This window comes from Lutra lutra, chromosome 2, assembly GCF_902655055.1.
Source record: "Lutra lutra chromosome 2, mLutLut1.2, whole genome shotgun sequence".
In the NCBI taxonomy this organism is placed as follows: domain Eukaryota; kingdom Metazoa; phylum Chordata; class Mammalia; order Carnivora; family Mustelidae; genus Lutra; species Lutra lutra.
The window spans coordinates 126,153,685-126,176,779 of NC_062279.1; the positions used below are offsets into that span (position 1 = coordinate 126,153,685).

Sequence of the window (23,095 nt, forward strand, 5' to 3'; positions counted from 1 at the left end):
TGCCTTTCGCTCAGGTCATGATCCCAGGGTCCTGGGATCGAGCCCCGCATCAGGCTCCCTGCTCAGTGTGGCGTCTGCTTCTCCCTCTGCCCTTTGCCCCTGTTTGTGATCTCTCTCTCTCTCTCTCACTCTCTCTCTTTCTTAAATAAGTAAATAAAATCTTTTAAAATAAATAAATAAACCTACTTTGTTGAGAATCTTTTCATGAGTGAATGTTATATTTTGTCAAATACTTTTTCTGTATCTATAATTGAAATGATATGGTTCTTACCCTTTTATCAATATGACTTATAATGTTGATTGATTTGCAAATATTGAGCCCACCCTTGCAACCCACTAATAAATCCCACTTAATCATGGGGAATGATTTTTTTAAAATACTGTTGGATCTGGTTTGCCAGTAGTTTATTGAGAATGTTTACATCCACATTCATCAGGAATACTGGCCTGTATTTCTCTTTTTTAGTGAAGTCTTTATCTTTGCAATGACATGGATGGAGCTAGAGAGTGTTATGCTAAGCAAAATAAGTCAGAAAGACAAATACCAGTTGATTTCATTCATGTGAAATTTAAGGAAAAAAAAAAACAGTTGAGCAAAGGGAGGATAAAAAGAGAGAGGGAGGCAAAACAAAGAAACCAATTCTTAACTATAGAGAACAACTTCTGGTGTGGGGAGGAAGGTGGGTAGGGGAATGAGCTAAATAGGTGATGAGCAGCCACCCGGTATATGGAAGTGTTGAATCACTACATTGTATATCTGATACTATTATTACACTGTGTGTTAAATAACTGGAATCTAAATAAAAATTTAACAACAGTTTTACACTTGACCTTAGCCAAAAGGCCGAGAAGTGATTATTAACAACAATTTTAAAAAACAGTGGTGGTAATGCCTGAAGAGGATGTTAGAAAGATGAAAAAATATCATGTCTCACAAATAGTATGCATTTGATTATAATAAAAATAACAATAATATCTATTGCAGTATAGAAGGTACATTAAATACTAAGGACTCAGCAGATAGACTGATGTATGTATTCTAGTTTAAAGAAAAAAAATCACTGAGTATATTTCATTTTATTTTCTTCCTACTACCTACCCACACTATAGGATGGAATCATTATGCTCTCCATGTTTTCATAGTTCATTATATATCTCTCTTTAGATCACATTTAGTTTTCCAACTGATTAAAGTATAGTAAACTGCATATATGTAAAATGTACAATCTGATCAGTTTCAACAGAGGCCTATAGACCCTGAAGTCATCACCACAATGAATATATACATTATTCTAAGCATTTCTTTGAGAACATGTTTAAATCTGACTTATATTTTGGTTACTTGCTTATGTACCTATGTCCTATATTGAATTATTATCTTGTGAGCTGGGACTGTGTCTTCCTATTTTTGTAATTTCTCTTAATAAATCATGTTTATAAATAGGCAGTGAGAAAAGATTTGTTAAATTTGCATACTAATGGGAGCTTTCTTCTGAAAAAAGTAGCATATAGTCATTTAATGTTAATTAAAGAATTTCACTACTTTTGGCTGTAAGAGGTCACTACTTTTTGCTGTTTGACCTAGAGCTTTTTTATAGGTTTTAAAAAAATATTTCAGAATATATTTTTTGTTGTTATATAATTACTTGCCCTTTCTGTGTGACAGTTAGGTATATGCCAAGAAATTTGCTCATTAAGCATGCAGTTCTTAAATCATACTATATGTAATCTTTTATGAGTGACTGTTTATAATTTTATGACATTTAAAGATATTCTAACTTATTTTCACTCTACTTTTTCTTAGCTCATCCCTTCTTTTAAATGGGAAACAAATCCATGTGGCTTATTGGAAAGAATCTGACAAGTTGTTGTTAATTGGCCTGCCTGCTGAAAAGTAAGTTGAGATCTTTTTTTTTTTTTAACCTTAAAATCATTTCTGAAATATTGCTAACAAAGTCTGTTTCATTAAAATTATGACGTTTTTGGCGAAAGCAAAGTCTTTCAGTTTTACAGTTTAAAGATCTGTTGCACCACTACAATAGCTACCATGCTAATTTGGTATTTAAAAATACAGAAAAGGGGCACCTGGGTGGCTCAGTTAGTTAAGTGTCCAACTCTCGATTTTGATTTTGGCTCAGGTCATGATCTCAGTATCCTGGGATAGATCCGTGTGTCATGCTCTACACTGAGCATGGAGCCCGCTTGAGATTCTCTATCTCCCTCTGCCCTCCCCCACTTGCTCTCTCTTTCTTTCTCAAAATAAATAAATCATTACTTAATTGAAAACAAAACAGAAAAGTGCTGGAAACAATTTCTAGGGGCCCGGCTTTCAGTACACTTCCTTCTGAGATGTGGCCAATATGGAGCTGAGAGATGACCTTCTCTACTCAAACTTTTGACAAGATTGTGGTATGGATTTTATGTGTTTGCAGTTTTTTTACTGTTGGAGATTTTGGAGAATTAAAGGTCAAGTAGAAAGGTGTTTGGCCCTGTTATTGAGTGCCCTTGACAAAATAGAGTTGACCCTTGGAGAACATGGGTTCAAATTGCGTTGATCCACTTATGCGTGGGTTTTTTTCAATAACTATATTGGAAAATTTTTTGGAGATTTGTGACAATATGAAAAAACTTGCAGATAAACTGCGTAGCGTAGAAATATTGAAAAAATTGAGAAAAAGGTATATCATGAATGCATAAAATATATGTAGATACTAGTCGGTCTCATCATAATTACCATAAAATATACACAAGCCTATTATTAAAAGTTAAAATTTATCAAAACTCATACAGACACTTGAATGGAGCAATTCACAGTTGAGAGAGATGTGAATAAAGTAAAGATGCAGTATTAAATCATAACTGCATAAAATTAACTATAGTGCATACTGTACTACTGTAAGAATTTCATAGCCACCTCCTATTGCTGTTGCGGTGAGCTTGTGTTATGATTATCTGCTTAAAACTCCCTATGATACTAATCATCTCTGTGTGAACAGTTTGTCTTTCCAGTAAATTGTTTATTGCAGTAAAAAGTGATTTCTCACAGTTCTTGCATATTTTTCATTGTGTTTAATGCAATACTGTAAGCCTTGAATAACACCAGGAGACCCATATGAAGTGCTACTAGTAATGCTGGAAGTGCTCCCAAGAAGCAGAGGAAAGTTATGACATTACAAGAAAAAGTTGGATTGCTTGATACGTACTATACATTGAGGTCTGCACCTGCGGTTGCCCGCCATTTCAAGATAAATAAATCCAGTGTACAGGCCATTGTAAAAAGGAAAAGGAAATTCATGAAGTTATCACTGGAGTTATGCCAGCAGGTGCAAAAACACTGCACTTTCTGTGAAATATCTTTTTATCATGTATTGAAAATCCAGCTTAAAGCAGGTGTAGGATTACTGTAAGAAAGGCATACCTATAGACTCTAATATGATTTGAGAAAAAGCAGTCATTATATGACAACTAGAGGCAAAAAAAAAAAAAGGTGGCTCTAAAGCAGGAGAATTTAATGCCAGCAAAGGGTGGCTTGACAATTTTACAAGGAGGTTTAGCTTTAAAAATGTCAAGATAACAGGAGAAGCAGATTCTGCTAAGAGACAGCAGATGAGTTCCCAGATGCCATTAAGAAAATCAGTGAGGAGAAAGAATATCTGCCTCAAGGTTTTTAATACAGACAAAATTGCCCTATTCTGGGGGGGGGAATATTGCATAGGACATTAGTAAAGAAGAAAAGTGAGCACCAGGATTTAAGACAGGAAGGAATAGGCTAACTCTACCCTCTTATGCCAACACATTCGGGTTTATGATCAGGACTCCCCTTATCTATAAAGCTCATTAACCCCAAACCTTGAAGGAAAATGATACACCAGATAATATTAGCTACCAGTCTTTGGGTTGTACCACAAGAAGTCTTGGACATTGAAAACCCTTTTTCTGGATTGGTTCCATTGATGCTTTGTCCCTAAAATCAGAAACTACTTTGCCTTTAAAAATTCTTTTGCTAGGGCGCCTGGGTGGCTCAGTGGGTTAAGCCGCTGCCTTCGGCTCAGGTCATGATCTCAGGGTCCTGGGATCGAGGCCCGCATCGGGCTCTCTGCTCAGCAGGAAGCCTGCTTCCCTCTCTCTCTCTCTCTGCCTGCCTCTCCATCTACTTGTGATCTCTCTCTGTCAAATAAATAAATAAAATCTTTTAAAAATTTAAAAAAAAATAAAATAAAAGTTTAAAAAAAAATTATTTTGCTATTGGACAATGCCCCTGGCCACCCAGAACCCCATGAGTTCAACACTGAAGATGTCAGTCTACTTGCCCCCCAAAACAGCAATCTCTAATTCAGCCTCTAGGGCTTGCTACACATCGTACCCTATGGAAAGGATTGTCAATGCTGTAGAAGAGAACCCTGATAGAACATGGAAGTCTGGAAGGATTACACCACTGAGGATGCCATTGTTGTTATCGAAAAGGCCATTAAAGCCATCAAGCCAGAAACAATAAATTCCTGCTGGAGAAAATGGTGTCCAGATGTTGTGCATGACTTCACAGGATTTATGACAGAGCCAAACAAGGAAATCATGAAAGAGCTAATCAAGGAAGTCATGCCAAGTATTGGATATGGCAACAAGGTGGCAAGATGGGAAGTGAAGGGTTTCAAGATAGAGATCTTAGTGAAATTCAGGAGCTAACAGACACCATACCAGAATGGTGAACAGAAGATGACTTGATGAAAATGAGTACTTCTGAACCAGTGCTAAACGATGAGGAAGAAGACATAGAAGAAAGACTGCCAAAAAGAACCTGGTACTAGATAATCTGGCAGAAGGATTCTGATTATTCAGGACTGCTTTTTACTTCTTTTACAACATGGATCCTTCTATGATATGGGCACTGATAATAAAGCAAACGGTGGAAGAAAGTTTGATGCCATATAGGAATGTTTTTAGAGAAATGGAAAAGAGAAATTACCATATATTTCTGTAAAGTTACACTGAGTGTGCCTGCCTCTCTTGCTTCCCCTTCTACCTCCACATCTTCTGCCTCTGCCACCCCTGAGACAGCAAGACCAACCCCTGCTCCTCCTCCTCAGCCTGCTCAGCATGAAGATGATGGGGGTGAAGATCTTTATGATGATCCACTTCCACTGAATGAATAGTAGATAATCATCATGCCGTGTAGCTAATAAACTTATCTGTTGTGTATGTGTGTGTCTTCATGTGAAAATCTGATAATTGTACAGCAAGAGCTGTGTCGTCGTCATCACCGTCTAAGTATTGATTGTGGAGAACACCATGTGCAAGACTCATGTGGAAGGGGATAGTGTGTCCTTACCTAGATAAGGTGATTGATATTTAACATAAAATTAATAATATGTTATTTTTCTATTTTATAACTTTCTTTCAAAAAAATTATACTACCATACAGTATGCCTCTCCTTCTTGTAATAGGGGAAAACTGCATATCAGTATACCATCACAGGTAAGTGATTTAAGAAAAAAACTGGGGCCCCTGGGTGGCTCAGTGGGTTAAAGCCTCTGCTTTCGGCTCAGGTCATGATCCCAGGGTCCTGGGATCGAGCCCCGCATTGGGCTCTCTGCTCAGCAGGAGCCTGCTTTCCTTCCTCTCTCTCTGCCTGCCTCTCTGCCTACCTGTGATCTCTGTCAAATAAATTAAAAAAAAAAAAATTAAAAAAAAAAAACTAACAGTGTTTCCAGTACTGTATTACGAATATAATATGGCATGCCCTGAAAATAATTCAATGCTTCATTCTCTAGTATTATGGGTTAGGCTGCCATGAAGCTATGCTGTCAATTATATTAGGCTACCATAAAGAATCGTATTGCTGCTGCTTTGTTATGAATGCATGAATTGTCTGTAAATAAATATTTTATTTCTTTTTAGCATTATCTTTTCATTTTGGATGTTTAGTGTCAGTAACATGTGTAACATCTATAGTGTTTTGTATTATGTAAGACAGTATTGACACAGGTACTAACAAATAGATGGATGATTCATCTTGTAAACAGATGATACAAACTTACGGTATCAATTTCTCTTCTTATGGTTTTCTTTTTTTTTTTTTTTTTAAAGATTTTATTATTTATCTGACAGAGAGAGAGATCACAAGTAGGCAGAGAGGCAGGGAGAGAGAGAGAGGGGGAAGCAGACTCCCCACCAAGCGGAGAGCCAGATGTGGGGCTCGATCCCAGGACCCTGGGATCATGACCTGAGCTGAAGGCAGAGGATTTAACCCACTGAGCCACCCAGGCGCCCCTCTTCTTATGGTTTTCTTAATAACATTTTCTTTCTTTTCTTTCCTCTAGCTTACTGTATTGTAAGAATACTGTATATAATACATGTAACGTACAAAGTATGTGTTAAACAACTGTTTACATTATCAGTAAGGCTTTTAGTCACCAGTAAGCTACTAGTATTTAAGTTTTGGGGGAGTTAAAAAGTTGTACTTGAATTTTCAACTGCCTGGAGTATTGGGACCCCTAACCCCTGCATTGTTTAAGGGTCAACTGTAAGAAATATTTAACTTTAAAGTGATGTCTCTAATGGTATGTCTTATATTATTGTTTTCTCCTTCTTAACTTTTTGCAAGTATTTTTAAATATATCTTATTTTTATAGTTGGAGGTAAGAGTTGGGTTGACATTTATAATGAGCACACTGTGAACCCAGGGACTGCATTAGGTACTTTACATTCATTAATCTCATTTAATCTTCAAAATCAGCTCCAGATGTACTTCGTGATCTCTGGCCCCATTTTATAAATGAGGAAAGTAAAACTAAGAGAAGATTAAATAACTTGCCAAAGGTCACATAACTGGCAAAAAGCAGAATTGCAAATTGAAGGAGAGTCTTTCTGAATTCCTTCTACCACATTGCTCCCCTGATGTCATTAGATATTAAAAGCTGTGGGGAAATGGGATAGGAATATGGACAACAGCCTCAAGGAGAGGGATTTAACTAATGTTAGATGAGTCTTACGTCCCTGTTCAGTGATTTTTTAAAAAATTTGTAATTTAGATCCCTCCCCGGTTTAAAAAAAAAAATTGGACAACTTCTATTAAACTATAAGTGCATTTTAGTTTTAACTCTTTGGTCCACAGAATCATACATTGTCTACCAAATAGTAATCAAATATCAAAATAAATACTATAATATGTGAGTGACACAACTTTAGAGAATACCAGTTTAGATAACTTTTCTTTTGGTGTTGCTTTTAAGCTTCCCAAGGAAGAAAAAAGTATTGTAAAAATGCATTATCCAGAGGCACCTGGGTGGCTCAGTCATTAAGTGTCTGCCTTCAGCTCAGGTCATGATCCCAGGCTCCTGGGATCGAGCCCTGCATTGGGCTCTCTGCTCAGTGGAGAGCCTGCTTCTCCCTCTCCCACTCCCCCTGCCTGTGTTCCCTCTCTCACTGTCTCTCTCTTTCTGTCAAATAAATAAGATCTTTTTTTTTTTTTTAAAGATTTTATTTATTTATTTGACAGAGAGAGATCACAAGTAGGCAGAGAGGCAGGTAGAGAGAGAGGAGGAAGCAGGCTCCCTGCTGAGCAGAGAGCCCGATGCGGGGCTCGATCCCAGGACCCTGAGATCATGACCTGAGCCGAAGGCAGCGGCCTAACCCACTGAGCCACCCAGGCGCCCCTAAATAAGATCTTTTTTAAAAAATGCATTATACAGCCAATCTGAGCATGAATATGACTATTCTCTTTATTGATAATTTTGTTAACCAGATTTCTTTCATTATATAGCAGTGCGTTAGTTATCTATTCTTGGATAACAAATCATGAAAAACGTGGGGATTTAAAACAGTAGACATTATTATCTCATAGGTGTTCTTGTGAATCAGGAATTCATGAGCAACTTAACTGGGTGATTCTGGCTCAGGATCTGTCTTAATGTTTCAGTCAAAATGTTGGTCAAGGATACAGTTATCTGAAGGCTGAACTGGAGCTAGAGCATCTGCTTCCAACATGACTTACACACCTGGCCATTGTCAGGAGGCCTTAATTCCTTGCCACAAGGATCTCTCCCTAGAGCTGCTTGAGTGAACTTCTCACAGCACATCAGCTGACTTCCCCCAAAGCAAGTGATAGAGAGATAGGTTTCTTCAAAATAGAGAAAACGGGGAAGTTGACTTAGTCTTAGAAATGGTGCAGTCATTTTCCTCATTTACTGTTTGTTAGAAGTGAGTTAACTAAGTCCAGCCCACACTCAGGGGGAGGGAAATTAAGTTCTACCTCTTGAGGGAAAGAGTGCCGAATTGTGGACATGTTTTTATACCACAAACAGGAACTCCAAAGGAGGCTGCAATGAAAAATAGCAAAACATTTGTGTTTTAAAGGTGTCTAATTTCAGCAGAAAGAGATATGATCTATCATGAATGCGTGGCTAAAATTTTTTTTAAATTTTATTGTTTCTGCTCTCATCTTTATTATTTTTTTTCCTTCTATTGCCTTTGGGCTTTGTTCTTTTTCTAGCTCCTTTGGGGTAAGGTTTGGTTGTTTATTTGATACTTTTCAAAATTTATTGAGGTAGGCCTGTGTTTCTATAAACTTCCCTCTTTGAACAGCTTTTGCTGCATCCCCAAGATTTAGACCGTTGTGTTTTCATTTTCATTTGTCTCCTGTGTTTCCTGTATGCTTCAAAACATTTAACGTGAGCAGTAATGGTTCTGTGACATATACTAGGAAACTAAACCCTAAAGAGGCTTAAATATTTTTTCTGTAGGTGGTGATATCAAAGTCCCTACTAGACCCATGCTCGAATTTCAAATCTAGACAGCGGAGTGAGTCTTTAATGAACAACCAGCTATACTAGCATTTAACCCACAGACTTCTCACATTCTTTTCGTGTAAAATGTAAAGATGTTCTGCTTCTCTTAAATACGTATCATTTGGTTATGTTATAAATGCATTTTTGCTTTTTTTTAGAGTTCCTCTTCCTCAGCTGAGGAATATGATAGAAGATGTTGTCCAAACCTTAAAATTTATGTATGGTTCTTTAGATAGGTAAGTACTTCTGTGAGAATCTCAAGTTTTTGTTTATTTGTTTAAAAAAAAAAAAACTTTTAGTCACAGAGAATAAACTGTTGGTTACCAGAGGGGTGGTAGGTGAGGGGATAGGGGAAATAATTGATGGGGATCAAGGAGTGTACTTGACATGATAAGTACTGGGTGATATATGGAATTGTTGAATCACTGTGTTGTACACCTGAAACTAACATAACACTGTATGCTAACTATACTGGAATTAAAAGTTAATAAGAAAATATAAAAAAAAATAATGAAGATATCAATGCTTAGAAAACATGAATCTCAAGTTTTAAGTATATAATTCTAAATCTCTTTTGCACTTAATACTTTTCCTTGATTGGCAAGTTAGTTACTTGATTTTTTTCTTCTTTCTCTGATTTTTTCCTTCTTTATTAGTGGCTTTATTTTATAGTTCTAGGCAGTTTTTCACTTGATCCATTGTTTTTTCTTTTTTGGTCTTATGTTAGTTTAGTGAAATAATGTGAAAGAGTGATAAAACCACAATTATATTCTGATTTGATATATTTCTATAGTAGCAAATGTAAGAGCATTTCAAAACAGATACAGAAAAGAGTAAGAAGGTTTTAAATAAGTTGTTTGTGTTTTTCTCTGGTTTTATAAGAGCATTGTCAAATTTACTATCCTAAAATTTGACACTTCTTACTTAAAAATTTTTTAGTAAAAAAAAATGCACTAATAAATAAATGACACAGTAAAAAAGGTATTGGCTGATTTCATGTGTATTATTTCATACATTTCCTATACAATATGAATACAGTCTTCATACTCTTTTTTAATATATGTGGGCTCACATTATGCATATTTTTCTGCTTCTTGCTTTTTTAACCTTACAGTAAAATATGATACATCTTTCTTGATCTGAAGGAGGCAATTTGAGGTAACTTCGACATTTGAACCCATAAAATTATGGATAAAAAATAGATTTTTTCTGTTTGTGGGATTTTTCTAAGTCCCAGTACTTCAGAAAGCTAAAATGATACCTTTGCTTTCAAAGCCTTAAGAAAATATCAATATAAAAATCCAGAAACAGTTTATATGTTTTCCCAAAGCATAGTGGTGTCAGCTCTCTGTCCTTTCTATTGTGGATCTTTGTTGTCGCTGTTCTCAAAGCAGCCTTGAAAGGATTTTCTGTGGCTGTGTCATCAGTATTGTCTAGTTTGTAGCTTTCTCCTCCCAGAGCCTCCGAAGAGACAAATCCTCTCAAACCCAATTACTAATTAGCATTTCCCAAATGTGTGAACTACAAAAGGCAAGGCAACCACAAACAGTGCTTTTACCTTAAGTTAAATAAGGAAATTTTTAATCAATGATGAGTAAAGATATGGTTGTAAACTACCTCCTTAAATTCACACTGGGTGAGCAAACCTTGCTTTGTTTTGCCTTAATTAAAGCTTTATATTTTTATAAAACCAGAGATAATTAAAGATTAAATTTCTGCAATGAATTCCATACTTTAAGACAATTAGTCAAGGTTGTTCTGCAAGTTGCAGTGGACTAGGTTAGGGGCGGGGGACACTTAATTTCTGTGAATTTCATTTTGAAATTTAGCTTCCATTTACTTGGAAGTATCACCAAATTGGCAATAAATTTTAGTTTTTTCTTGTTCTGGTGAGAATTTGAAAGGCAAACTAAGATAATAAATGTGAAGACCCATTGAGTTCTTAAGGCCAAGAAGCAGTATGGATCCAAGATGCTGTTAGTAGTCATTTTGTAGCAATTTTTAATAAGTTTTTTTCTAATTATGAAAGATATTAAAAGCACATTGTGAAAAATTATAAGACTAAAAAGTCCAAAGACTTACTTTTTTTTAAGTTGTAAGCTAGTTAGTTCCCTATAAGGCACGGAAGATTGATTATATATTCGCAAAATTTAGTGTTTTGATCAAAGATATGTTTCCTTCACTATTCCTAGCCAAACTATCAGCAAATTCTAAACAGTCTGTCTTTAAAACATATCTCAAATCCATTCATTTCTTTACATCTTCACTGTTAACCCTGTCCAGCCACCAGCATCTCTCACTACTACAGTAATCTAAATGGTTTCCTTGCCACTTTAATAAATTTCCAACTGCAGTTAAAATGATCTTTTTACATTATAATCTGGCTCCTACATACTTTTTTTTTTTTTAAGATTTTATTTATTTATTTATCTGACAGAGAGAAAGAGAGATCACAAGTAGGCAGAGAGGCAGGCAGAGAGAGGAGGAAGCAGGCTCAATCCCAGAACCCTGAGATCATGACCTGAGCTGAAGGCAGAGGCTTAACCCACTGAGCCACCCAGGTGCCCCTCCTACATACCTTTCTGATTCAGATCTCAAACCGCACCCACCCCTCTGTGCTCTTCTGTGGGTACCCTGCCCAAGTTTGTCAGCTTTTGTGCTTTTTCCTCTCACTGGATCTTCTTGACATTGGGATCTCAGCTTAAATGCCCGTTCTCAAAGACTCTTCCCCAACTTTTGATCTGTCACATCACCCATTCACATGATCCTATTCTCTGTATGGCCCTTTGTACAAGTTCATGTTTTTACTGTTTGTTCATTTGTTGTCTTTCTCCATTAAAATGTGAGCTCCACGGGGGCACCTGGGTGGCTCAGTGGGTTAAAGCCTCTGCCTTCGGCTCAGGTCATGATCCCGGGGTCCTGGGATCGAGCCCCGCATCGGGCTCTCTGCTCAACAAGGAGCCTGCTTCCCCTTCTCTCTCTCTCTGCCTGCCTCTCTGCCCACTTGTGATCTCTGCCTGTCAAGTAAATAAATAAAATCTTAAAAAAAAAAAAAATGTGAGCTCCATGGAAACAGAGACCTTGTCTTTTGTCTTAATATTTTTACTACTGTACTTCCAGCAGTGAGAACAGTGCCTAGAACACAGTTGGCACTTAAGCTGTTTGTTGAATGAATCCATGAATATTATTCTGATGTATTAACGGTACATATAATAGTTATCGTATTATCCAGCGGGCTATTCCAATGAAAGGATGCAGCCAATGCTCTATTATTTTTGCATGGCTAAAAACAAATGTTTAGTCTGTCTCCCCTTCCTCTCTTTGAGTTCTTCAATAGTGTTGTCTTCATTAGTGAAGAGGGGAAAATTACTTAGGCTAATTATGTGCTTTCTGTATTCAATAAGTAATAAGTATAATAAGTACTTATTACTAAGGTACTAAGGTATTAGGTACTACACATGTGAATCAGGTTGTATTATCCCCATTTTTAGAGATGGGAACAAAAGTTCAGAAAAAGGTTAGATGATTTTCCTGAGATATCTACCTACTAAAAGCAGTGAGTGATAAGATTCAAAGTCAGGGGCGCCTGGGTGGCTCAGTGGGTTAAACCGCTGCCTTCGGCTCAGGTCATGATCTCAGGGTCCTGGGATCGAGTCCCGCATCGGGCTCTCTGCTCAGCAGGGAGCCTGCTTCCCTCCCTCTCTCTCTGCCTGCCTCTCTGTCTACTTGTGATCTCTCTCTGTCAAATAAATAAATAAAATCTTTAAAAAAAAAAAAAGATTCAAAGTCAGATATGTTCTATCACAAAACTCTAACTTTCTTTATTATTCCATCTTGCCTGAATGGTATTGGGAGTTTAAATGGCTAAGAGATAAGGTAAAAGCAACTTACTTTTTTTTCCCCACAAAAAGGGTACTTCAGCTCATTCTGTCGTAGATAAACCATTTGCGTTAGCCCTGTGGTTCTCCCATAATATCATCTACTCTGTACACTTGAAAGTAAGTTTTTGGGTAAAAAATATTGACAGGATGAGCTTCTTAACACATTCCATCAGTAATATTATAGCAGTAATTCTTCATAAGGGAAAGGAGTAAGGAAGAGAGCCTATGTAAGCTGGGAAAGATCCAGTCTCCTTAGGAGCATGTAAAAGATAACCACCATTTCACATGTTGTTCTGACTTACAGCTCTTGTTTCTTCAGTGCCTTTTGCCAGGTTGAGAATGTTCCTCGTTTGGATCATTTTTTCAACTTGTTCTTTCAAAGAGCGCTTCACCCTGCTAAACTACATTCTGGTACCAGTCCGAGTGCACAACAATATGATGCTTCCAGCGCAGTGCTTTTAGACGGCCTCCCTGGAGTTCGATGGCTCATGCTTCCACGGGAAATCAAGGTAATCTCGGGTGTCATAAATAAAAATCAGAACCAGTTGCCTTGTAATTTTTTATCTTCTCTCTTTTTTAGACTTTTTGTTATTTTCAGGATTGTGGGTAAGAGTTAAAAGAAGCCATTGGTTAATGAAGTAGGAGATCTGGTACAGTGAACTTAGAGAAATACTTCTTTCTAGACAGAAATTAGTTCTCTCATCTTTAACATTTAAGCATTTTCCAAACTTAAAATACTTTTCAGAAATCATAGTTATGTGGTGTGTTTTGCTTTTGTTTGTTCAGATGTTCTCTTTTTTTTTTAAATGTCATTTTTCCTACAATACACTGGACTAATTTAAGAGAAAAGATACTTTGCTTGTTGTCTTAAGGAATGTGAAGGAATAATTTTAGTAACTGTACATTAGCCTATAGAGTTCAGTAGTGGAAATAGCAACCTGTAAACATTAACATTTGTGAGATCAAAATTCACAAGTGGATACTTTTCTTTTTGTCCTTTAGTTTTTCACAAGAGAAACCATAGCCCAAAAAAAGAGTACATGAAATATTTGCTAGATGCAGAAAAATGTAAGTCACAAATGAGTAATAAGTCATAGTGTGTGAAAAGTATTGAAAAGCATGACTAATGTTTCCAAAGCTTTAGTCATCTCAGTAAGACACAGTTGGTGAAACAGTCCTGCAGAGAGTGCCTTGGCCTTTAAAAGAAAAAGGAAAAGAAAAAAAAAGGATATCTTTTTTTTTCCCCCACAAATCACCTATATGATGCAAGCTTTAATTACCAATAGTTTTCAATTTATATATACGCATTACAGATTAAACTACAGATTAAATTTATTCTGTTTTCAAATCTGGAATGCTTCATGGAAGAACAAATACATCAAAGAGTTCAGGCAATTTCCATAGAAACAAAAGCTAAATCCTAAGTAAGATTTTTCTAATAACTCTGTAGGGAAGCTAAACTGTGCCAGATTCCAGGGGAGTGCTTGCCTTCATGTTTTAATCCATAAATAAAGATTAAGGGTCCTTTTATATAGAACACAGGAAAGACACAGGGAAGAATGTTGATATTTTCAAAGAATCTAACTCCTGAGAAATATATAGGAAATAGAAGGGAGAAAAAAAACCCTCAAAATAGTTTGAGTACATTAAGATTGATTATTTTCCTCTTAAGAATTTTAATAGTTTCAAAAATTTTCCAACTCAAAACTGGAAAGCAGTTTTTTAACCCCAGAAATTATTTTGCATTGAATATAGAATAAAGCTCATCTTAAAGCCCATAATAAATAAATAAATAAAGCTCATAATAATCGAGATTTAACTGAAAAATGTATGTTAAATAAATATTTTTCTGTAATTCCAAAGCTTAATAGTAATATGTTCTATTGGAGGACATTTCTTAAATATCACAAAAGAGAAATATACTTACTCAATTCTTCAACTAATTATTAAGCACTTTTATGAGGCTATTACTGAACAATAACTGATATGAGTTAAATGGTTTGTGTTACTTTTTTTTTTCTTTTCACATAGATGGAACTAGACACAGCATTAAGTGACTTGGAGGCTGCAGATTTTGCAGAACTGGTGAGAAAACCAATGGATTTTAGGAAAGGCTCAATGTTGATTTGATATTTTATAAATCAACCATTATTCTATATATTTTTCAAGTGAGCATGTAATAATCTTGAAATATGTAGCATTGGGTCTCTATTTTGACATGAACAAAATCTATTTTGCTTGCCTTAAAATTTTTCACTCAGTTAAAAGTATTTGTTCATAAGGTATACATAATGATTAATTGCACTTAGAATCTTTAAGAACTGGGCTTTGAGAGAAAGGACATACATTAATGTTAAAGTAAAGTAAATAACTGAATTGTAATACTAAAGTAAGCAAAAACCCTATAGATATAAATTTCAGTTGGCAGTACTAGTATGTTTTTTAATCTTTTATATATATATATATATATATATGTATATATATATATATATCTCCTAGCTCTGTGCAGTAAAAAGGCCTAGAAATAGTGATCATCCCAGTGGTGATGAATGCCATTAGCACCCAGGCTATAGTACGTAAATAATACTTCTTACTAAAAGAAACCAAGATTCCTAAGAGAAATGGCTGATTGCAGATTTGGGGCTGAAAATATACGAAATAAGCCTGGCAACATCTTATTATTTCAGAAATCCAGAAAGCTTTAAAAAATACTGCTATGGGGTCCCTGGGTGGCTTGGTCATTAAGCGCCTGCCTTTGGCTCAATTCATGATCCCAGGGTCCTAGGATTGAGCCCCGCATCAGGCTCCCTGCTAGGCGGGAAGCCTGCTTCTCCCTCTCCCACTCCCCCTGCTTGTGTTCCCTGTCTCGCTGTCTCTCTCTCTGTCAAATAAGTAAATAAAGTATTTTTTTAAAATATGCTGGAGTTAATAATAGGGTTCAAGTAATTAAGAGACAACTTGAAGAGGCTCCCACTTGAGCATCTGTAAATGTAATAACTGTAGCAGATTGAAACCCATCAGATACGTTGAAGTCCATGAGTTCATAATTGTACTAAAGAAAAAAAGAAACTTCTTGGTCAACTTTGGAGGATGCTAGGGAACCAATTGATTACTGTGAAAACTGACAACAAAGAGAAAGAAACAAACATTTATCTGCCCTTCCTATCTTAACCATACCTCAAGGTTACCAAAAAGAGATGAGGGGGAGTTCTCTTTATGGAAGTATTCTATTTAACATACCAAGAAAGGATGACAGAACTGGAATATTACCATATTGCAATCTTCCCAATGAATTATTAGGTCTAAGCAAAGATCATCAGTTTTCTTTTTTTTTTTTTTTTAATTTTATTTTTTATAAACATATGATATATTTTTATCCCCAGGGGTACAGGTCTGTGAATCGCCAGGTTTACACACTTCACAGCACTCACCATAGCACATACCCTCCCCAATGTCCATAACCCCAAAGATCATCAATTTTCTAAAGATTTTGTTTATTCATTTGACAGAGATCACAAGTAGGCAGAGAGGCAGGCAGAGAGAGAGAGAGGGAAGCAGGCTCCCTGCTGAGCAGAGAGCCCGACGTGGGGCTCGATCCCAAGACCCTAAGATCATGACCTGAGCCGAAGGCAGAGGCTTTAATTCACTGAGCCACCTAGGTGGCCCTCATGAGTAGTTTTTAACATCATGAAAATAAAGACAGCTAGGTAGTATGTGGCTTATGTTGGAAGCACATAAATTTTCCATCAGATATACTTGATGAGGTCTTGAGATCTAACTACCACTATATAGGAAATACTAGGGACAAAGGGACATGTTAAATGACCCCATTTGGGGGAGGGAGATTATAATCATCAAAGTCCAGACTATAAAACACATTAAGACAATTTCTTCAACAAATAAAAGGGAACAGGGAGAAAATGAGAGAGCCTATCAGTTACAAGAGACTTAAGAAACATATCAACCAATTTTAATATATGGGTCCTTAGTTGGGTCCTGATTCAAACAGATAAAATTTTTCAAAACTTCTTTGAAACAATCAAGGAAATGTAACATTGATAACTGGATATTAGATGAGAATAATTCTTTTGATGTAATGGTATTACATATTTTTTTTTTCTAAACCCTTCTGTTTTAGAGATACATACTCTAAAGTATTTGTAGGTGAAATCATATAACATCTATTAGTGGTTTTGAAATAATTCAGCAGGGAGAGGGTAGAAAGAAAGGGATATTGATGAGACAAGATTAGCCATGTGCTGGTCTTGAAGCTGGGTGATTGTGGGCACATAAGGCCTAATTATACAATTCTGTTTTTGTAATGTGCTGAAATTTTCAGTAAGGAAAGTTCTTTTAACAGGGACCTGGGTGGCTCAGTCAGTTAGCGTCCAACTCTTGATCTCAGCTCAGGTGTTATCTCAGGTTCTTGAGTTCAATCCCCACATTGGGCTCCATGTGGAGCATGGAGCCTACTTTAAAGAAAGAAGAAAAGTTCTTTTTTTTTTTTTTTAAAGACTGTATGTATTTATTTGACAGAGATTATAAGTAGGCAGAGAGGCAGGCAGAGAGAGAGAGGAGGAAGCAGGCTCCCTGCTGAGCAGAGAGCCCGATGTGGGGCTCGATCCCAGGACCCCGGGACCATGACCTGAGCCAAAGGAAGAGGCTCTAACCCACTGAGCCACCCAGGTGCCCCAGAAGAAAAGTTCTTTTAAAAGTAAATGGTGGGGGCAGTGGGGCCTGGGTAGCTAAGTTGGTTAAGTGACCTGATTTGAGCTCAGGTCGTGATCTTAGGGTGCTGGGATAGAGCCCTACTTTGGGCTCCACTCAGCAGGGAGTCTGCTTGAGGATTCTCTTTCCCTGTGCCCCTCACCTCTGTTTGTATGCTCACTTGCTCTCTCTCAAATAAATAAATAAATCTTAAAAAAAAAAAAAGTAAATGGGAAATTAGATGTAGAAGCAGTGAGGGCTGGATCATAAGCTTGCTGGTGAAATCTTGATTGCTTCAAAGAGTAGCTTAGTGTTTTTTGTTTGTTTGTTTGTTTGTTTGTTTTAAATCAGTAGTTTTTTATTTGACAGGAAGAGAAAGTGAGAGAACACAAACAGGGGGAGCAGCAGAGGGAGGAAAACCAAGCTCCACGTGGCTCCATCCCAGGATGCCAGTATCACAATCTGAGCTGAAGGCAGACCCTTAACCCACTAAGCCACCCAGGTGCCCCAACAATAGTTTAGTCTTAAATAAGATCCTGAGCAAATGGAAGCATATTTTGTTTGTAAAAATAATGGAAACTTAAACATGGTGAACTCTTCATAGGTCATAAATCTTTTCACTGATGGAGAATGTTTAGATAGACACTAAGCATTAGGAACAGTTTAAAGTATTAAAAATTCCAGGTTTTAGGAACTTACATCTAATAGGTTTCATTAAAAGTCTAATTCCTGGTTTATGTAACATCATTTTAATGAGCATTGGAACTAACAATATTTTCTGTGGTTAGAAAAAGTTCTGTTGGGATTCCTTGGATACAACATCAAGACACAACATACATAAAGAAAGAAGAAAACTGATAAATTGAGAATGTCAGATGGTACAACTACTTTGGAAAAGAGTTTGCAGTTTCTTAATAACCTAAATATACACCTACCATGTGATTCAGCCATTCTGTTCTTCTAATTACCCCAGAGAAGTGAAAGCCTATGTCAATACAAGACCTATACACAAACATTCATAACAGCTTCATTTGTGATAGCCAAAAACTGGAAAAAATTCAAGTAACTCAAGTGTCCCTCAGTGTCTTGATAGGCAGTTGTGGTATGTTCATGCAAGGAAATACTACCCAGTGAAAAATTTGGCAAGAGTGTTGATGGAATTGTTATATGTCTTGATGTTGATGACACTTAACATAACTATATGCACATTTGTCAAAATTGGCAGAACAGGGGCACCTGGGTGGCTCAGTTGGTTAAGTGGCCAGCTCTGGGTTTTGGCTCAAGTCATGATCCCAAGGCCCTAAGATGAAGCCCCGCATTGGGCTCCATGATCATGGTGGAGTCTGCCTGAGGATTCTCTCCTCTCTTTCTGCCCTTCCCCACCCTCAACTCTCAATTAAATAAAAATATCTTTTTTTAAAGCTTGCAGAACAATTCACAATGAATTTTACCTTAAAAAATGAAAATAAGGATTTATTCTAAACTTTTTGTGAAATTAGATTTAAGATTTAATCTTACATCCTAATTTTGTTTTCTTTAGTTTTTAAAATTATTATTAGGGTATAATTTATATTTGGTAAATTCTTCTGTGCCCTTTTATAGTCAGCCCTTCTCCCTACCTACCTCCAGCCCTTGGCAACTACTGATTTGTTTTTGTCCCCATGGGTTTTACCTTTTCTGGAATGCCCTATAAACTGAATTAGATAATAGATAATTTTGAGGGGCCTGACTTAATTCAGTTAGCATAGTTCATTTGAGATTCATTCATGCCACTGTATGCATCTATAGTTAGTCCCTTTTACTCCTGAGTAGTAGTCCATTGTATGAATGTTTCACATTGTTTATCCATTTTCCAACTGAGAAATATTTAGGTTTTTTCTCGTTTTTCAGGTTTTTTTTAGGTTTCATTGTTTTGGGGGTTTTTTAAGATTATTAAAGTAATACATGCATAATTGGGTAAAATGTAAACATGGTTATTAAAAACAAATGTCCTCCCTCTTCATCCCCCCCCCAGATCTATCTCTAATTTAACTTTTCTTACAGTTTGAAACATATTCTTCCATAAGAAACATATTTTTTTTTCTATACACATAGGTACACACAAACCAGCACATGTGTATACACGTACATGTATATCATTGAGGATGCTATTCTTTTTAAAAAATTACATCATAATGAATATTTTGTTCTGTAGCTTGCAGTCTTTGCTCAACAGTATACCCTAAAACCTTTTGTGCCTGCTCATATAGATCAACCTTATTTTTTTAACAGACCTATGATAGTCTATAGTATGAACGTACCTGATTTTGTTAACCATTCTCCATTGTGGCACTTGACTTTATCTCCAATTTTTGCCTTTCACAAATAGTTCTGCTACTAATTTTTTATACAAAAATCTTGATTCTCCTGTTTGAGCATTTCTGTAGATTTTTGGAACCAAAATTACTCAAAGGGTTTGTGTATTTGATTTTTATATATATACTAATCAGTTGTTCCGAAATAGGTTTTATCAAATTATACCTTTAAAAATATTGTTTGGGGGGACGCCTGGGTGGCTCAGTTGGTTGGACGACTGCCTTCGGCTCAGGTCATGATCCTGGAGTCCTGGGATCGAGTCCTGCATCGGGCTCCCAGCTCCACGGGGAGTCTGCTTCTCTCTCTGACCTTCTCCTAGCTCATGCTCTCTCTCACTGTCTCTCTCTCAAATAAATAATAAATAAAATCTTTTAAAAAATAAATAAATAAAAAATAAAAATATTGTTTGGGGACGCCTGAGTGGCTCAGTGGGTTAAAGCCTCTGCCTTCTGCTCAGGTCGTGATCTCAGGGTCCTGGGATCAAGCCCCGCTCTCTGTTCAGCAGGGCGCCTGCTTCCCTTCCTCTCTCTCTGCCTGCCTCTCTGCCTACCTGTGATCTCTGTCTGTCAAATAAATAAATCAATAAATAATCTTTTTTAAAAAATTATTTGGTAATATGGGATATTTTAGATGATATATAGTAGAAGCTTTTTGTCTTGATAGACTTGTTTCAGTCCCTCTTGTAGTAACTAATCATATGTTCTTAGATATCTCTAATCAACAGTATCGTAAAAGATTAAAAAATAAAATTGTTTTCCGTCAAAAATACATGCACATTATCTTTCTTCCTAATACCCTTGTATATTCATTTCTAAAGAAGGCAGTATGAAAAGTTCAGTTACTAAACAATGTAATTGCCATTTTAACCATTGTTGCTTAACTAAGATGTTTTTTATCATGAAAAAACAGAATATAAATCCACTGTGGTTTTTCTTCCCCAGTCTGAGGATTACTATGACATGAGGCGGCTGTATACAATTTTAGGGTCTTCTCTATTTTACAAGGTAGGTTGAAGCTTGAAATTTTTATAAATGTCCAACTGCTATATGAACAGACCTAAAACAAATTTTCTCAAACTTCTGCAAACATGAAAATATATTTCTTCCTTTTCCTTTGAAGCTTGTTACTATTAGATTAAGGTCTTTTAAAAAACAAACAAACAACAACAACAACAAAAACCAAGACACTGGTACCTACATATTTACAAATACAATAAATATTTCTGATGTAAATGATCTAAAGCAAACTGATCTAACCTGATCTAAAGCATTTGTGGATGTGTAAAGGAGAAACAATACTCAAGGAACCAAATGTGTAAGAGAGAAAAGTAACACTTTAATTATTTATTTTTGCATCAATGAGTGTACTTTTTTCTTATCTTCAACATAACCCTGTATCTTTTTAGTAAATCTAACAATTAGTTGACTTCCATGTACAGCAAATTAAGCATCAAATGAATTTAAGTATTTTCATATTTCAAGAAGATTTTTAAACACAATTTAAAACCTATCTGAAAAGGAATCTGACAAAACAGAATGGTGCACAGTGAAAACTAGGTCTCTCCTCACCTTACCTCTTGCTTCTCTTCTCCACTTTCCATCCTCAGAATTCAGTTCTTTTCTAATGTTGCCAAACACTCGGGCTTATGCTACTCAGGTGATCTGGTTTTGCACTAAAGTCTATCTGTTGTAGACTTGACTTTTCATAAATCTTGGATCTCTAATTGACGTCAGGAAAAAAAAAATTATTTTTACTATGTCTTTATTCCAGTTGAAACTGGAATATTTTAAGCCAACTGAAGTACCTATGAAACTCTTAGAAATATGGCATTATTGCTTTATATCACTAGTTGACTTTTGTTCTTTGTGGTTAAATTCAAGGGTTATTTGATATGCAGTCATTTGCCTAAAGATGATCTTATTGATATTGCTATATACTGTCGCCACTACTGCCTACTGCCTTTAGCAACAAAACAAGGAATTGGTCAGTTGGTTATATGGAGAGAGGTGTTTCCTCAACATCACCTCCAACCTTCTACAGACTCAAACACTGAAGTCTTTCAGGAACCTGAAGGGAGATATTTTTTGCTAATTGTTGGCTTGGTAAGTTTACCTTGGTTTCTGTGTGTGTATATTTGTGTGTGTGTTTTGGGGTTGAGGTTTTTTGGCCATTTACTATCTAAATATATACTCAAACAAACATAATAATTTAAAATTATGAGCATTTCAGATACCAGTATTCAAGAAAATGTTATTTGTCCCTTATTCCTTTTCTTTTGCATCTCTTTAATGCTTGTGGAGAAATTAATTAATGAAACCCAGAATAAGATTGTTATCAGGTCCTTAAGATCTTTTGTTCATATTTCTATAGTGGTTTTATCCTCTTGTTTGTCTTGGGAAATAGAAAAGGATATAGAATGAGAATAAACATGGGATTGTAAATAAAAGGACTTCCAATAATTGTGGCTCTTTGAAAGCTACCTTGTGACATGTGCCAAAAAGTAGTAGTTGATCGTATACCAGGGGAAGGCAATGTGATTGAAGATTTGTTTTCAAGGACAGTCAAGCAGCACTGAAAATAACTAACAAAGGGAGGGAACAGTTTTTAAAAATCATATGATTATGCCGTATGTTGTTAGTATTCATAAATGTATACATGCATGCTACATATAAACATTTTCATGTAGCTAAAGCTCTATTAATATTCTTTTCTTATAGAAGCACTATATGTTATGTGTGCTATTAGAATCTGGAGGCTGTGCATCCAAAGCTATTGGGAATCCTGGACCCGACTGTATTTATGTGGATCAGGTCAAAACAACTCTTCACCAACTGGGAGGAATCGATTATCGCATCAGTGAACAGCTAACAGCTTCTCCCAGCCCCTGTTTGTCTTGTGCTGACTGGTTCCTTACTGGATCACATGAAAAATTAGATAGTTTGACAACCTCACCTATCCTCAGTAGGCTACCAGGTACTTCCAAGGTAGCAACCTCTCCAACATGCAGAAGAATTCTTTTTGGTGACTATTCCTTAAAGGCACGTAAGCCCAGCCCTTCCCGAAGCAGTGGAGGATCTGACAATGGCTGTGAAGGTGGAGAAGGCATTGGCCTGAGCCCCCATACTATACCAGATGCCATATGGAAGCAAAGAGAATCTCAGGGCTCTGAAGGCTCGGAGGAAAGTGGGGCCTTGCTTAAGGTGTGTGTTCATTCAAGTGTGTACATTGAGCTAAGCTGTCTTGCCAGTTCTTATTTTATTTTATTTTTTTTAAGATTTTATTTATTTATTTGGTGGAGAGAGAGAAATCACAAGTAGGCAGGGAGGCAGGCAGAGAGAGAGAAGGGGAAGCAGGCTCCCTGCTGAGCA

At 36.3% G+C, this 23,095-nt stretch overlaps 1 protein-coding gene across 4 annotated transcripts in view; it reads left to right on the forward strand.

Annotated features, from left to right (window-relative positions):
- The window catches only part of INTU (inturned planar cell polarity protein), an 82,195-nt gene that overhangs the window by 44,762 nt on the left and 14,338 nt on the right, over positions 1-23,095 (forward strand). For 3 of the 4 annotated variants that reach the window (XM_047718394.1, XM_047718395.1, XM_047718392.1), the window contains exons 6-12: positions 1,805-1,894; positions 8,943-9,020; positions 12,970-13,174; positions 14,697-14,750; positions 20,669-20,731; positions 21,608-21,829; positions 22,445-22,927. In XM_047718394.1, the coding sequence (XP_047574350.1) occupies positions 1,805-1,894; positions 8,943-9,020; positions 12,970-13,174; positions 14,697-14,750; positions 20,669-20,731; positions 21,608-21,829; positions 22,445-22,927 (1,195 nt within the window). The remainder of the gene's footprint in view (positions 1-1,804; positions 1,895-8,942; positions 9,021-12,969; positions 13,175-14,696; positions 14,751-20,668; positions 20,732-21,607; positions 21,830-22,444; positions 22,928-23,095) is intronic. The other variant, XM_047718393.1, reaches the window with a different exon arrangement.